Here is a 14,949-nt window from a genome sequence, read left to right on the forward strand (position 1 = left end):
TGTCCATGACCATGTAGGCTGTGAGGACCTCAGCACTTGAAAGTCCTCTTCACAGTCATTTACAGTTACGTTAGGGGGGCAGTGACAACCTCATGAGGGATGTACTTGGAATTGTGAAATGTTGTAAGTATCCTTACATTGAGATAAATTATGTAAAGGTCAATTGTGTTGCTCTTCTGAAAGTCTCCAATAATAGCAGTAGCTAACAGGGGTTGAGTAATTGCTGTGTGTTCTGCACTGTTCCAAATGCTTTATAATGTGAATTCATTTAATCCTTAAAACAGCTCTATTGAGTATTTGGTACTGTTCTTACCCCTAGTTTTCACATATAGAAACTGAGGCCCAGAAAGGTTAAGCAGCTTGCTGAGGTTCATATAATGAAGAAGTAATAGAACTGGGATTCGAACCTGGGCATGTGGCTCCAGGGACCATCTCTCTAAGTAGAAGTTGTAGTTGGCATGTCTGAGTCTCTACTATATAACAAATCACTTCAAAGCCTAGTGGCTTAAGACAGCAGTTGTATTATTTTTCACATTTCACTGTTGACCAGGCAGTTCTTTTTTTTTTTTTTTTTAATTTTTTTTTTTTTTTTCCCAACGTTTATTTATTTTTGGGACAGAGAGAGACAGAGGATGAACGGGGGAGGGGCAGAGAGAGAGGGAGACACAGAATCGGAAACAGGCTCCAGGCTCTGAGCCATCAGCCCAGAGCCTGACGCGGGGCTCGAACTCACGGACGGCGAGATCGTGACCTGGCTGAAGTCGGACGCTTAACCGACTGCGCCACCCAGGCGCCCCGACCAGGCAGTTCTTTGCTGGTTTTGCGTGGGCTCACTTCTGCAGCTGCATTTAGCCGGAGGGTGGTCTGGGGCCTGGGTCACTCTCTCCATGTGGTCTTTCCACTCAGGTTCCTTCATGGTGCAGTGCCTCAAACTCCATGAACTCCATGAAGGTGAATGTAGAAGTTAGCAAAGCCCCTTAAGACCTCGTCTTGGAACTTGGACAGTGTCACTTCTGTCCCATTCTTTTGGTCCAGCCAAGTCATAAAGCTAGCACAGATTCAGAGTGGGAGGGTTCTGCACAAGGTATGAATTCAGAAAAGTGTGGTTCATTGTGGACCATTTTATATCACAAGGGCATTGCTAGCACAAGGGCATTGCTAATCCATTATAGACAAGTCTCCAAAGTTGCTCTTCGACCACTGTGGAAATGCAGACCAGAAGCAAGGCAGATGGCTGTTGCTCTGTAGTGCCCAAGAGGCCCTCTCACTGTGCTCTTGTTGGTTAGCTACTTTTGGAAAGAATGGCTCTGGTGGAGTTTTTCCACTTAGGTGAGAGTAGCCAAAGAAAAAATGGCCTTCAACCTAGTACCCTGTGATACAGGGTAGCCTTGGCCATAGGGTTTGGGAGCATTTTATTTGTGAGTGGAGACTTTTGTTCTGTGTTAACTATTATTGGCCATGTATTTTGCTAATGAATACTTTTTTTTTTTTAACTTTTTCCTGTGTGACGTTTGGGGTAAAAGTGCACTCCTGCATTTGTAATGCTGCAAGTTAGTGGCTCTGTATTTGCATGTATATAGAAGGTGTTATGCTCTTAATTTACAAGAAGGCAAGGGAATTCCATATCCCATCTATAGATGTAATGCTTTTTTTTTTTTTTAATGTTTGTTTATTTTTGAGAGAGAGAGAGACAGAGTGCGATCAGGGGAGGGGCAGACACACACACACACACACACACACACACACACACACACACACACACAGAATCTGAAGCAGTCTCCAGGCTTCGAGCTATCAGCACAGCCCAGTGTGGGGCTCAAACTCACAAACTGCGAGATCATGACCTGAGCCAAAGTTGAACGCTTAACCGACTGAGCCAGCAAGGTGCCCAGATTTAATGCTCTTTATGTGCTCTCTGTTAATCACACTTTTTCTAAAGACCTCAAGATACAAATAAAAGCAAAATAAAGGTGCAAAGTATAAACTTCAAATAAGGTGAAGTTTCTTTAAATGGTATATGTCAGTTGAAATTTAATGTACAAAGCATGACTTTGTAAATCTTTGTAAAGATAGGAGGTAAAAGATCTCTGTAAGTTGAAAAAGTTAATAATTACAAGTCCCATTTAGTAGCTTTGTAGTCCTTGGTTATTTATAGTTAGCACAGTGCTTCTCAAACCTAATTGTGCATAAAAATCATAGATTCCTGGGCTTCATCCTAGTGAATGAGAATCTCTATGGAATAGGGCCCAAGATTGGCATTGTTAGTTTCCAAAACTCTCTGAGTGGGAATTCTTCTAGCTGTGCAGGAGTGGCGGCCAGATTGCTCTGCCACCCCAAGCAACTTGAGCACTGGACAAATTATAGGAAGCAGTTATATTCAGACACATACAACAGGCAGTACAAGACTGTGATCCATGAGAACAAGTTAAGAAAAGTCCTGCTGGGTCCACACGTGTCCTGTAGGGAGGTTTCAGATGGTGGTACAGGGGAGATGAATCCAGATAGAGCTGGGAAGGGGGAACTAGTTGGGTCTGAAGAGACCCAGATCAGCATTCAGGAAGAATGAGAGAGCTAGAATTTGCAGGGCAGAGGACCTGGGAGAAGGGAGCTACACAGAGGAAGGGTCTAGAACTCTGCAGAGGCATCCCTGTGAGTCTTTGCTTAAATGCCAGTCACAGGGTGAATTCTCACAAGGCTGCATGAACAATTTTCAGGAAATAGAATTACCAGGGAGCTGTCAAGCAAACACTTCCCATAGTTCACACAGGGCAGGGAATCGTTTGAGTTGTCACTGGTCACCATGGAGAAATCTTGCAATACTTGGAACATTCGTTAGAGACCCCTAAGGGGCACACCATGAAGTAGAACTAAATAGCAGCTCTTGAGTAAACACTATGCTAGACCTACCTTAAAAGACCTTAAAAATAAAGCTCAAAAAGACCTAGGAGATCCATGAGTAACTGGGGTACTCAACCTCTCAAATACTTCTCAGTGACTTTCACCTCCTGGTAGTCACACTCTTATGGAACCATGTTGGCTGGACTTCCTGACTCACTTCTGATGAATAGAGTGTGGCAAAAGGCATGGGATGTCACTTACAAGGTAAGGTTATAAAAAGATTAGCTATGTCTTGAGGACCCCTCTTGCTAACTCTTAGATCTAGTCACTCCAGTGAATAATTTAAAATTGAAATACTGGGGCGCCAGGGTGGCTCAGTGGGTTAAGTGTCTGACTTAGACTGGGGTCATGATCTCACAGTTCATGAGTTTGAGCCCCGCATCGGGCTCTATGCTGACAGCTCGGAGCCTGGAGCCCGCTTCGGATTCTGTGTCTCCCTCTCTCTTTGCCCCTCCCCCTTCTCGCACTCTGTCTCTCTCTCTCAAAAATAAATAAACATTAAAAAATTTTTTTAATTGGAATACTTAGCAATACATTTAACAAAATACTGTGCAAGATCTGTACAGTGGAAAGTATAAAACATTGCTGAGAGAAATTAAGTAATAAATGGAGAGATATATTCATGGATTGGAAGACTCGTTGTTATTATCTTATAGTTCTCCCTTACGTTGATCTGTAGATTCAGCACAATCCCAATGACAGTTCTGCATGCTATTTTGTAGAAATTGATAATAAAGATTTAAATTTATATGGAAATTCAAAGGACCCTGAATATCCAGAGCATCTGGGGGATAAAAAAGGAAACAAATTTGGAGGACTTATACTACCTGATTACAACACTTACAGTAATCAAGACAGTGTGGTACCAACCTAGTTTGTTTATTTATTCATTTTTACAAAGTCTTTATTAAGCTGGTAAACTCCCCATCCCACAAATAGCTAGAGTACCAGAAGTTGCAGTTATTGACGTAAGTTTAAACATAGACATTAGATCAGCAGAATAGATAGAAAATCCAGCAATAGGTCAGTTGATTTTCAACAAAGGTGACCAGGTAATTCAATGGAGAGGGATAGCCTTCCCAACAAAGGATTCTGGAACAGCTAGAATCAACATGGGGAAAGAATAACCACAACCATTACCTCAAGGCATGTATAAAAACTGAAACTGGGGCTCCTGGGTGGATAAGTTGGTTAAGTGTCCGACTTTTGATTTCAGCTTAGGTCATGCTCTCACAGTTCATGAGTTTGAACATCGTATCGGGCTCTATGCTGACAGTGCAGAGCCTGCTTGGGATTCTGTCTCTCTCCCTCTCTCTCTGCCCTTCCCCCATGTTCTTTCTTTCTCTCTCAAAATAAACTTAAAAAAAAACAAACAAAAAAACCTGAAATTGACTGTAGACCTAAATGTACATGCTAAAGCTACAAAACTTCTAAATGAAAACATTAGAGAAAATCATCCTGACCTTGGAGAAGGCCAGGATTTCTTATTTAGGACACAAAAAGAATGAATTATAAAATAAAAGTAATAAATTGGGCATCAAAATTTGAAACTGCTCTGAGAGATAATTAAGAAATGAAAGACTGGAGGGGTGCCTGGGTGGCTCAGTCAGTTGAGTGTCTGACTTCAGCTCGGGTCATGATCTCACAGTTTGTGAGTTCGAGCCCCACATTGGCCTCTGTGCTGACAGCTTAGAGCCTGGAGCCCACTTCTAATTCTGTATCTCTCTCTCTCTCTCTCTCTCTCTCTCTGCTCCTTCCCCGCTCATGCTCTGTCTCTCTCCTTCAAAACAAAACAAAACAAAACAAAACAAAACAAAAAAAACATTAAGAGATGAAAGACTGGGGAGAATATGATTGCAATACATTTATCTGTCAAAACACTTGTATTCCAAGATGTATTTGTCTTCTTGATTGAAGACAAACCAGTAAATAGCAGACAAAAGATTTTAACGTTTATTTATTTATTTTTGAGAGAGAGAGAGAGCGCCAGAGAGAGGGAAGAGGAGGGGCAGAGAGAGAATCCAAAGCAGGGTCTGTGCTCGAACTCACAAACTGCGAGACCACAACCTGAGCCAAAGACAGATGCTTAACCAACTGAGCCACCCAGGTGCCCTGCAGACAAAAGATTTTAAAAGTCCCTTCCTAAGAGAAGATACACAAATGGCCAGTAAACACATGAAAAGATGTCCAACATCATTAGTCACTGGGAGGTAAAAATTAAATTTACAATAAGATCCCATTATGTACCCTTTCAGATGGCTAAAATTAAAAGACCACATCAACTGTTGATAAGGATGTGAAGTTGAGCCGTGCATACTTTTCTCCTGGGAATATGAAATAAGTAGTTTGATGCTCACTAGATGAAAAAAAAGACTGGGGAAATAGGCATGACAGAAAGGACAGAGATGTAAACACCATGGACTGTGTGAAAATAAGTAGTTTGGTGGTATTTGAGCATTACCTAGAGATGGCAGGAGATGAAGCAGAGGAGAGAAGGTATAAGATCAGAGATGGGGAAGCCAGTGGGGAAGCCACTGCAGTGGTGCTGGATCAAGATGACGGGTTGTACTGGGGCAGTTGTAGTAGGAGCACATTTCATATTTAGCTGATTGGTATGTAATATTTAAGAATTTTCTTTAAACAAAATAATGAGATCACACTCAAAATACCAGGGGTCAGTGATGTGGGGAAGGAAAGTATGACTATACAAAAGTCATGGGAGGCATCCTTGTGGTGATGCAAATGTTCTCTATCTTGTGTGTATCAATGTCAGTATCCTGGTTGTGATATTATACTGTACATGTTACCATTGGGGTAAACAGTAATGGGCACATGGGATATTTCTGTGAATTTTTAAAATAGTGTATTGATTGCATTATATGCCTGTAAGTGTGTGTATGGTTAGTCTTATTATAATCATGTGGAAAGAATTATGCAAATTCATAACTAAATATTTACTCTCTACAACATTGACTTTATTTGTGAGTCCCAGCTCTAGATTTAAGCTAACTTTGATACCGTTTATCTTATGATTTCAGAGACATTCTATAAGTGGGCCAATCTCTGCATCCAAACCCTTGACAGCGCTGACAGATAAGAGACCAAACTATGGGGAGATCCCTGTTCAAGGTATATCTGTCACAGTCTTTCACTTTCACTATTCATTTTTTATTCTTTAGACTTTTTTGGCTAAATAAATTTTGATTTTCTTTGTTCTTGACATTATTTCAACTGATCTGGTATATATCTTTATCAGAAGTTTACTAATTATATGTCTTAGTTATAGATGGGGAGATTAGTTATTAATAAATGCATCTTGGAAGACAGCTCTCTCGTAGCATTACAGTAGGCAGTGGAGGGTCCACACCATTACTGGACACTTTGTTTTCATAGTTCTTCATGGGGTACGTACTGGCCTTTGCATTTTATAGCTACTAAAAATGAGGTTTCAGAAAGTTAAATAATTTAACACAGGTTAACATAGTTCATGAATAGTGGACCCAGGCAGCCTGACCAAAAAGCCCATTCTTTCAACCTCTGTATTCTGTATTACTGTCCACAAGAGGAAACTGAGACTCTGAGACATGAGGTCCAGATAAGGTCCATTCCTTTGTCCACTGGTAAGGGGTTTGGTCATTTTCACACAGCTTGTGGTAGAGCCAGTACCAGAACCCACATCTCCTGCCTTTGGAAGTGAGAGCTCCTTCTTCTTACCTACACTGCCTCTTCCTGTATGGTGCTGAAGTGCACTGGAGAAATGGTTTCTGGCATCGGGGATGGTGCTGTGAGATGCAGATGTCGGACTTCTTTTGCGGTAGGCATGGATGTGCTCAGGGGTGCACATCCCTCAGGAGCCTGGAGCTCTTCTCACTGATGCATGCTGGACACCTCCATGTGTTTCTCTGCACATTTTCTTGGTTGTGGCAGGTAGCTTCTAAGCGTGAGACTACAAAGTTTCAGCAGTTTTGGGGAGGAAATAAGCAGACTTGAGAGAATTAACCCTTTAAAGAACCCAGAGGATGCTCTATGGACTCCATGAAGCACCTGGTGCAGGAGGCATTCCTTTTGGCAATGGAACTGGCCCTTTGCAGCCAGTCTTGAATGTTCAGATGAACTGGTTGTGCCCATATTTAGGGACAATGGAACACAAGATGGTGCTGCTGCTCCCTTCCCTGTACAAAGGCTTGCCTTCTACCCCTGCTTCTTTGCCCTGGTGCCTTCATCAATCATGACTTGAGGTCTTTTCTCCTCTCAGAAGGTCCTTTTGTTAATGGAAAAAAGAATAGAAGGTATCAAGTCTCTGTCTACATCTTGACCATGTTCTCACCCTTCCCTCCCAGATGAATTCATTAAGGATTATGTATGTGTAGAGTGCATATATCATCAGCCTCGTGTGTCCTGGCCATTGACTTCTTTGAGGCTGTCTTCTCATCTGTGAATTGGAAATAATCGCAAACTTCTTAAATCTCTCTCTTCCCGGGCTCTTAAATCCACTCTCCGTCTTTCACCCTTACCATTCCACCAAGGTTGCTTCTGTCAAGGTTGTCAGTGATGTTGTGGTTCTAACCTCTCAGTCCTCATCTGCTGTGAACTGTAGGCAGCATGTGGCCCTGTTGAGCACTCCCTTTTCTGGGATGTTCTTTTTGCTTTCTGTGATGCCCATTCCTGTGTCTTCTCCCTCCCTCCCAGGCTGCTCATCCATCTCCTGTGCTTGCTCCCCTTCCATGACCTGTCAGTGGTGGTGTGCCTCTGAGCTCAGTCCCTGGGCCTCTCTTCTCTCTTTGTACTCACGCTGTTACTATATTCTTTTTCATGGCTTTAACTGTTATTTGTCAAATGGATATCTCCAGTCTGTTTCTCTCCCCTAACTCTAGACTCATCTATCCAGTTGCCTATTCGTATCTCCGTTTTGATATTGAATGCTCTCAGACTGAGTGTGTCCAGTACAAGATTCTCGCATTTCCTAAACTTGTTCTACCTGTAATCTGTCTTCTCCGTCTCAGTTAATGGCAGTTTTATTGGAATCATCCTTAACCCCCTTCTTTATCTTAGACCCCATATGTGAGAACTGTGTGGCTCTTTTTTTTTTCATGATCAAATCCATTTTTTAATTGGAGTATAACTGGCATATAACATTGTATTTGTTTCAAGTATACAACACGATGATTCAGTATTTGTATACCTTACAGAATGATCACCACAGTAAGTCTAGTTACTAAATACCATCTGTCACCATTACAAAGTTACAAAACTGTTTCATTCTTTAGGAAGCTCCATTGGCTCTGCATCCAGATTCGGAGCATTGCTCTTCCCTCTACCACCATCTCCCTGGTCAGGCCACCATCATTTCTCACAGGGGTTCTGGCAAAAAGATTCTTAATCCCCCTCACAGTCTATTCTTAACCCTTCAGCCAGCATAATCTTGAAAAATAGAAATTGTAACACGTCATTCTACTCAAAACCTTCCCCTAGCTCCCCATTTCTCTCAGAAGAAAAGCTAGAGTTCTCTTAGTGGTCTCTAGGCCCTCCCAGTGTGGCCTTGGTTGCCTCTCTGGCCTTCCCACATTTCTCTTTCAGTCACTCTGCTCAGCCACATGGGCTTCCTTGTGCTCCCTGGGCACTCAGGCACACTCTTGACTGAGGAGCCTTGGGCTGGCATGTCTGCTGCTGGAGTGCTCTGCTGTGTGTCCGGACAGCCCACTCTTGCCTTCCTTCAGTGCAGGTGAGGTGTTCTAGTCTCACCTCAGCTGGACCCTGCATGCCATACTTAAAATTATAAACCACACTCTCCTTCACATGCCCTTTCCAGGACCCCTCTTCCCTTTAAAAAATTTTAACTTAGTACTTATCCCTTCGGGCAGGCTACATAGTTGACTTGTCTGTAACTTTTATTGTCTGCCTCCTCCCTAAACCGGGAGGTCCGTGATTTCAAGGATTTATGTCTGTTTGGTTCACTGAGGTATCTCAGCACTTGTTACAAAGTACTGGGCTCTTGATAATAAATTGTAAGATGAGTGAATGAAGTTAAAGCCTGTAAAAGGCTTAGCATAGATTTTAGTCCACAGTAAATGCCCACTGTTAGATTTTATTACTATTATGTGTGAACTTAATAGCACAAGTGGCTGAGAAGGATGGCTCTTTATTGTCTGAGTACAAGATTTTAGTTCATTGCAAGGCAACCAAGGTCTCTAGAATTTTGCTTAGCTGCCGGCAGGTGGTTGTGAGAAAGCATCACTACACGTTATGTTTTGGGCATCTATAAGCTGCAGGCACTCAGGACAAAAATAGAAGCCAAGGGTTCAGGAGCACTCCCACTCAGCTGCCTGTTGCATGTGCCCTAGTTCTATCAATAAAGTCTGCAGTCAGCGCCAAGTTCAGTTGGAGCCAGGAGCCACGATACCACAGCCTTTGAGAATATGTATAAAATAACCCTGGGCCAGTGACAGGCCTATGGGAGAGACCCCTATCTTTAGAGCCTTGAGGTGATCCTTGGACACCAGAAAAAACCGAGTCCCCATGTCACAGTTGGAGAAAGATGGGGATGCCCCATGCTGCAGTGAGAAGTGACTCAGGGCCCTCCAAACTTCCGAAGGCCATGCTGAAGCCGACCATGGGAGCCTTCTCCCCTTTCAGCAGCTACCTTCCCAGGCTCTTCTTGATCGGCTCACAACTAGGCAAGGTTTACTGGGGAAAGCCAGCACCTGCAGTGTTTCTTGAACTTACCTGTTGACAAGACTTACTTGAGTCGTTTTGTAAAATAGGGAATCCTGGGCCTCACCTCAGATCTACTGCCATATACTCTCTTGGAAAGGGAGCTTGGAAACTTCATTTTCATAAGCACCCCAAGTAATTCTGGGAAAGGACAAATTGGGGAAATTGGGCAGAGAATTATTATTTAGTTTTTCCTATTAACTTGGCTTTTGTGGGTACAGAATGGGGGTGTGGAAGGTTGGTGGGCCAAGGTTACTGACACAGACTAAATGTGTTAAATGTCTCCAGGGCTCTGCTGAATGCAACATTTCCCTGGTTCTCCTCATTTTATTATCTGGTAATGTATCAAATGATAATGCTATTGGGTATGGGGGTATGTGGTCAGTCTGTGTTAATTCAGGTCTCCTTCTCCACTTTAGACTGTGCTTCATGGGGCTTAGCTGAAACAGCGCAAATACAAGAGAGAGTGGGCAACATACCTAGGTGAATTTTTTTTTTTAATGTTTATTTTTGAGAGCGAGAACACAAGCAGGGGATGGGCAGAGAGAGAGAGAGGGGAACAGAGGATCTGAAGTGGGCTCCCATGCTGATATTGAGCCTGATGAGGGGCTTGAACTCACGAGCCCGTGAGATCATGACCTGAGCTAAAGTCAGAAACTCAACTGACTGAGCCCCCAGGCACCCCTTTACTTAGGTGAATTTTATTTGAGAATTTGTTGATAGTGTGATCTTTTATTTTAAAGAGTCATTAGAGAAAGAAACCACGTATAAAACAAAGAACAACTAGGGGGCTTGGGTGGCTCAGTTGGTTAAGCATCCGACTCTTGACTTCAGCTCAGGTCATTATCTCATGGTTTGTGGGATTCAGCCCTGTGTTGGGCTCCACACTGACAGCACAGAGCCTGCTTGGGATTCTCTTTCCCTTGTTCTCTGCCCCTCCCCTGCTCACTCTTTCTCTCATTCTCTCTCAAAATAAACTTAAAAAAAAAAAAAAAAAACCAGCAACTAAGAACAACCAAGTGATTCTTGGTCATAAAAAGCCACCATGGTTATCCAAACTGTGATAAGAGAGTAGGATTTCTAGGCTCTCTCTTGAAGCACTTTTCTTCCTTGATGGTTTCTTTTATTATAACATAAATTAAAGAACAATGTATAATTTTCATTTTGAAAATTTCAGTGGCTTCATTACCAAAATTTTAAAAGGTGCTGCCTCTTGTTCTACTACACTTAAGTTAGAGAATTTGGTGTTTTTGTCAGTTAAGCGTATTATAACAGGTATAGGGGTTTTGTGTTTGCTCTATTTAGCATCATGCTTATGTGTCAGTTGCAGAAAAATGTTTCAGTCGAGAAATCTTATCATAAATGGACTAATCAAATGCTGTTTGGTTGGTAATGTTGGTTAGGGCCATGATTGTGCCCCCTTAGTGACTCTTTGTAGATAGGATATGAGTTAGTGTTTATGGCCTAGTAAGCAGGAAAGGATAGATCTGCTAACCAGATACATGCATACAGGTGGTTGAAAAGGTGTTTACTGTCCCCACTTGCACAGTGATCTTATAAGGTCCAGAGTGTTAAGCAAAAGACCTCAGCTGGATGTTGCAGATGGTTGGGGAACCTAGGTTTGCTTAGTATCAGGGTGACCTGGTGAGTGTCCTGTGTCATGGCTCAGATATTTGGTATCTGTGAAAGTTGATTAATCCAAGTGTAGTTATGTTCTGTAAAGAAATTCATACTTGATGAAAAAAATTTTTATTTTAGAGCAAGTGTGAGTGAGTGGTGGGGGGAATGGAGGGAGAGAGGGAGGGGGAGAGAGAGAGAGAGAAAGAGAGAGAGAGAGAGAAAGAGAGAGAGAATGAGTGAGTCAGAGTCTTAAGCAGACTCCATGCTCAGTGCAGAGCCTGCCACAGGGCTTGATCCTGACCTGAGATCATGACCTGAGCCAAAATCAAGAGTTGGACACTCAAACCAACTAAGCCACCCAGGTGCTCCAAAGAAATTCATACTCTTTTTTTCTTTTTCTTTTTTTTTAATGTTTGTTTATTTATTTTGAGGGGGAGAGAGAGAGAGAGTGCATGTGCACACACAAGCCGGGGAGGGGCAGAGAGAGAGGGAGACAGAAAACCCCAGGCGGGCTCCATGTTGACAGCACATAGCCCCACGTGGGGCTCGATCCCACCACTGTGAGACCATGACCTAAGCTGAAATCGGGAGTTAGATGCTTACCCGACTGAGCCATCCAGGCGCCCCAAGAAATTCATACTCTTATCATCTGTTTAAATTGTATTACTTAAATCTAGAGATGTAAAAAAGTTTCAAAACACAGTATTTTGAAAACATTGATTTATGGTAAGGGTGCATATAATAAATGTGATACAAAGGAGGTTTTACTAGAAAGCCAAATCTTTGTTAAAAGTTATAGTCTCTTTTAAGTTAATATAAGTAAAAGCAAAAGAGCTTTCTGTTTACAAAGTTTCACAGTAATTTTCAGTCTTCAGAGGATAGATCTAAATCAGATTCTGGATCTGATCCAGCCCTAGATCCAGCTCTAGCAGCACAATTCCTAGGGAAAATTCAAATAGACATACTACTACACTACCCTCTTTTATTTATAGTCTAGTGAGTATCTACCTATTCACTTTGAAACATTCCCCTTCTCCGCCCCTGCCCTTCCCTTCTTTTTCTCTGTAGTTCTTGGTATTTGTCTTGATAAACCAGAGTATCTAGGCTCATATTTTTTTCCCAACATACTATTATGAAAAATTTCAAACATACAGAAAAGTTGCAAGAAATTATATAGTGGAAACCCACATCTTACTATCTAGATGCTATAGCATTTTGCTGTGTTCACTTTATCATATTTATCCATCCCTCTATCCATCTTTTTTTTTAATGCTTTTTTTTTTTAATGCTTTTCAAGGTAAGTTGCAGTCGGTACACTTGAGCATGCATTACAATATTTATTTATGGTGTTCTCTCAGCCTTTAAACTCTTGAGATAAGTTTAGCCTTACAGAAGGGTTGGAAAAATATTACAGAACTCTCTTACACTCTTTCCCCAGCTTCCCTTATGTGAGCATCCTATACAACCATAGGGCAGTTATCAAAAATAAGAAATCCGTATCATTAAAATATTATGAACTAAACTACAGACTTTGGATTTCACCAGTTTTTCCACTGCTGCCCATTTTTTATTCCAGGGTCAAATCCCGGGCCCCACTTTAAGACTTAGTTGTCTTACCTCCTAAAGTCTCCACCAGTTTATCAGTCTTTCTCTTTCATGACTTTGAAGAATACTAACCAGTGAACTTTTTAGAATATCTCTCAGTATGGGTTTGTGTAGTATTTCCTTCTGATGGGGTTGAGGTTGTGTACTGTCGGGAAAGCACCCCGACAGAGGTGAGGTGCCCTTCTCAGGGTATCATCATCAGGGGCACGTAAGGTCAGTACATCTTACTACTGGCGATGTTGGCCATGATCACTTGGTTAAGATGGTTGGCTGCTGGTAATTAATAAATATCCTGTTCCTGTTTAAACTTTCTTTCACTGCTTTTAGCATCTGTTTGTGTATTTTGCCTGCAGTAATCATTACTGTGGTGTTCTATACCATGATTTTGTTTTCTTTCTTTCTGTAAGGAATTATTTATATTATTATATCTATTGTTCTATTTATAACATTTATTTGTATTAGTATAGACTCATGGGCATTTATTTTATTCTTTGGGTTGTAATCTCTTACTGTTATTTCTTTTGTTAAATTATTTCAACTTGGAAGCCACTGGGAACTCTTTCACATTGATTCCTTGCTCTTTTGACACAGCCCCCCTCCCCTCAAAAGCACTTTCTTACTTTTGGGCACCAAGTGATCCAGACTTGTTCTTTTCCCTCTACTAGCTCTGGAATTAACCACTTCTCCGAGGATCCCTGCTTGCTTTTATTAGAGAATAGTATTTGAAAACAAGATCTGGGTGCTGGCTTTTTGCTCATTGAGGTTTCAATGCCTCCTGTCCCTCTCTAGATGGAGCTAGGAAAACTTTGCATGTATACCAACCCATGTGTACATACACATATGTATTATTTCTATATCAAAAACCATGAGTTTGTGCTGATGTCTCTGACTCCAAGCCAGCACCAAAGGGTGCATTCTAAGCTTTGTCCTATTCCTTATTTATACCTTCTTTCTCCCGACAATGAGAAACCTGGCTCTCATTATCTACAATATATTGACTTACTTGTTGAGCCCTCCTGTTTGTATGCAGTAGTTTCAAAGTTGCTACACGATGCTTTTGCCCGTGAGAAGCAAATCTACCAAAGTACAGTGCACACAGTTCATTTTGTGTTTAACCTTAAAGTATCCAGTCAAACCCCCTGTTTTCTTAAAGATACGTAGATCAGCCCCTTTTTTCATCACTCTCAGTGTGGTTTCATCATGCTTCTGTAATATAGTTAGGTTAATTTTGTCACAGTCTGCATTTCATCCCCCCCCCCCCCCCCCCAGTTCTGGTTGAATAAAAAAAAAAATTGTATCCAGTAAAATTCATTCTCTTCTGTGCATTGTAGGGTGTTTAGCAGTAACCGGAGACATGGTTCTCACAGTTCTGTTTGTCTAATTTCAGCAGAGAGATCGAAACCATAAGCTAAAAACAAATAGGAAAGCCTAGTTGGTCTTGTATGTTTGTTTACTATTTCCATCAGAGACTTTAACATATTCATCATAGTACTTCAAATGCCCTGTCCAATAGTTCCAACATTCTGCCATATCTGAGTCTGGTTTTACTGATTACTTTGTGCCTTGACATAGTGAACTGGATTTACTGGGTTTTTTTTCTTCTTCTTGCTTTCTGTGTATGAATTCTTTATTGAAAGCTGGACATCTTGTATAGGGCAGTAGATTTTTTTTTTTTTTTTTTTTTTTTTGCCTTGACACGGGCACCTGTCTCCATTAGTTGTTTAGTGTGGGAGTTTGAGTTAATCTGTGCAGGAGCTGGGTTGGGTTTGAGTTTTGTTAAGTTGCTGTGATGTCCTCAGTGCATAGCAGCCTTCCAGTTACTCCAGTAATCCTAGTGTTTAGAGAGGGGCTGGTGTTTGGGAGTTTTCTCAATGTCTGCTCCAAATTCAGCTTTAGGCTGCCTTTGCATTGCATCTCAGCTAGGGCTGGTCTCATACTCTTGCAGCTCTTTCAGCTGAAATGTCTTATTTATTCATTTGTTGAGAACATATTTTCTTTTATAATGTTCAACATGTTTGTAATAATAGCTGCTTTAAAATTCTTTTCTGCTAATTCAACACATGGGTCATCCTTGAGTGGTTTCCATTTCTTTTGAGTGTGGGTCAGTTTTTTCTC

General features: G+C 41.6%; 1 protein-coding gene across 1 annotated transcript in view; it reads left to right on the forward strand.

Annotated features, from left to right (window-relative positions):
* SPECC1L (sperm antigen with calponin homology and coiled-coil domains 1 like) overlaps positions 1 to 14,949 on the forward strand; it is a 141,086-nt gene that overhangs the window by 79,223 nt on the left and 46,914 nt on the right. Inside the window, exon 10 of the mRNA XM_030292418.1 lies at positions 5,937 to 6,027. Coding sequence (XP_030148278.1) covers positions 5,937 to 6,027 — 91 coding nt within the window. The remainder of the gene's footprint in view (positions 1 to 5,936; positions 6,028 to 14,949) is intronic.

The sequence above is a fragment of the Lynx canadensis genome, chromosome D3 (genome assembly GCF_007474595.2).
Source record: "Lynx canadensis isolate LIC74 chromosome D3, mLynCan4.pri.v2, whole genome shotgun sequence".
NCBI lineage: Eukaryota > Metazoa > Chordata > Mammalia > Carnivora > Felidae > Lynx > Lynx canadensis.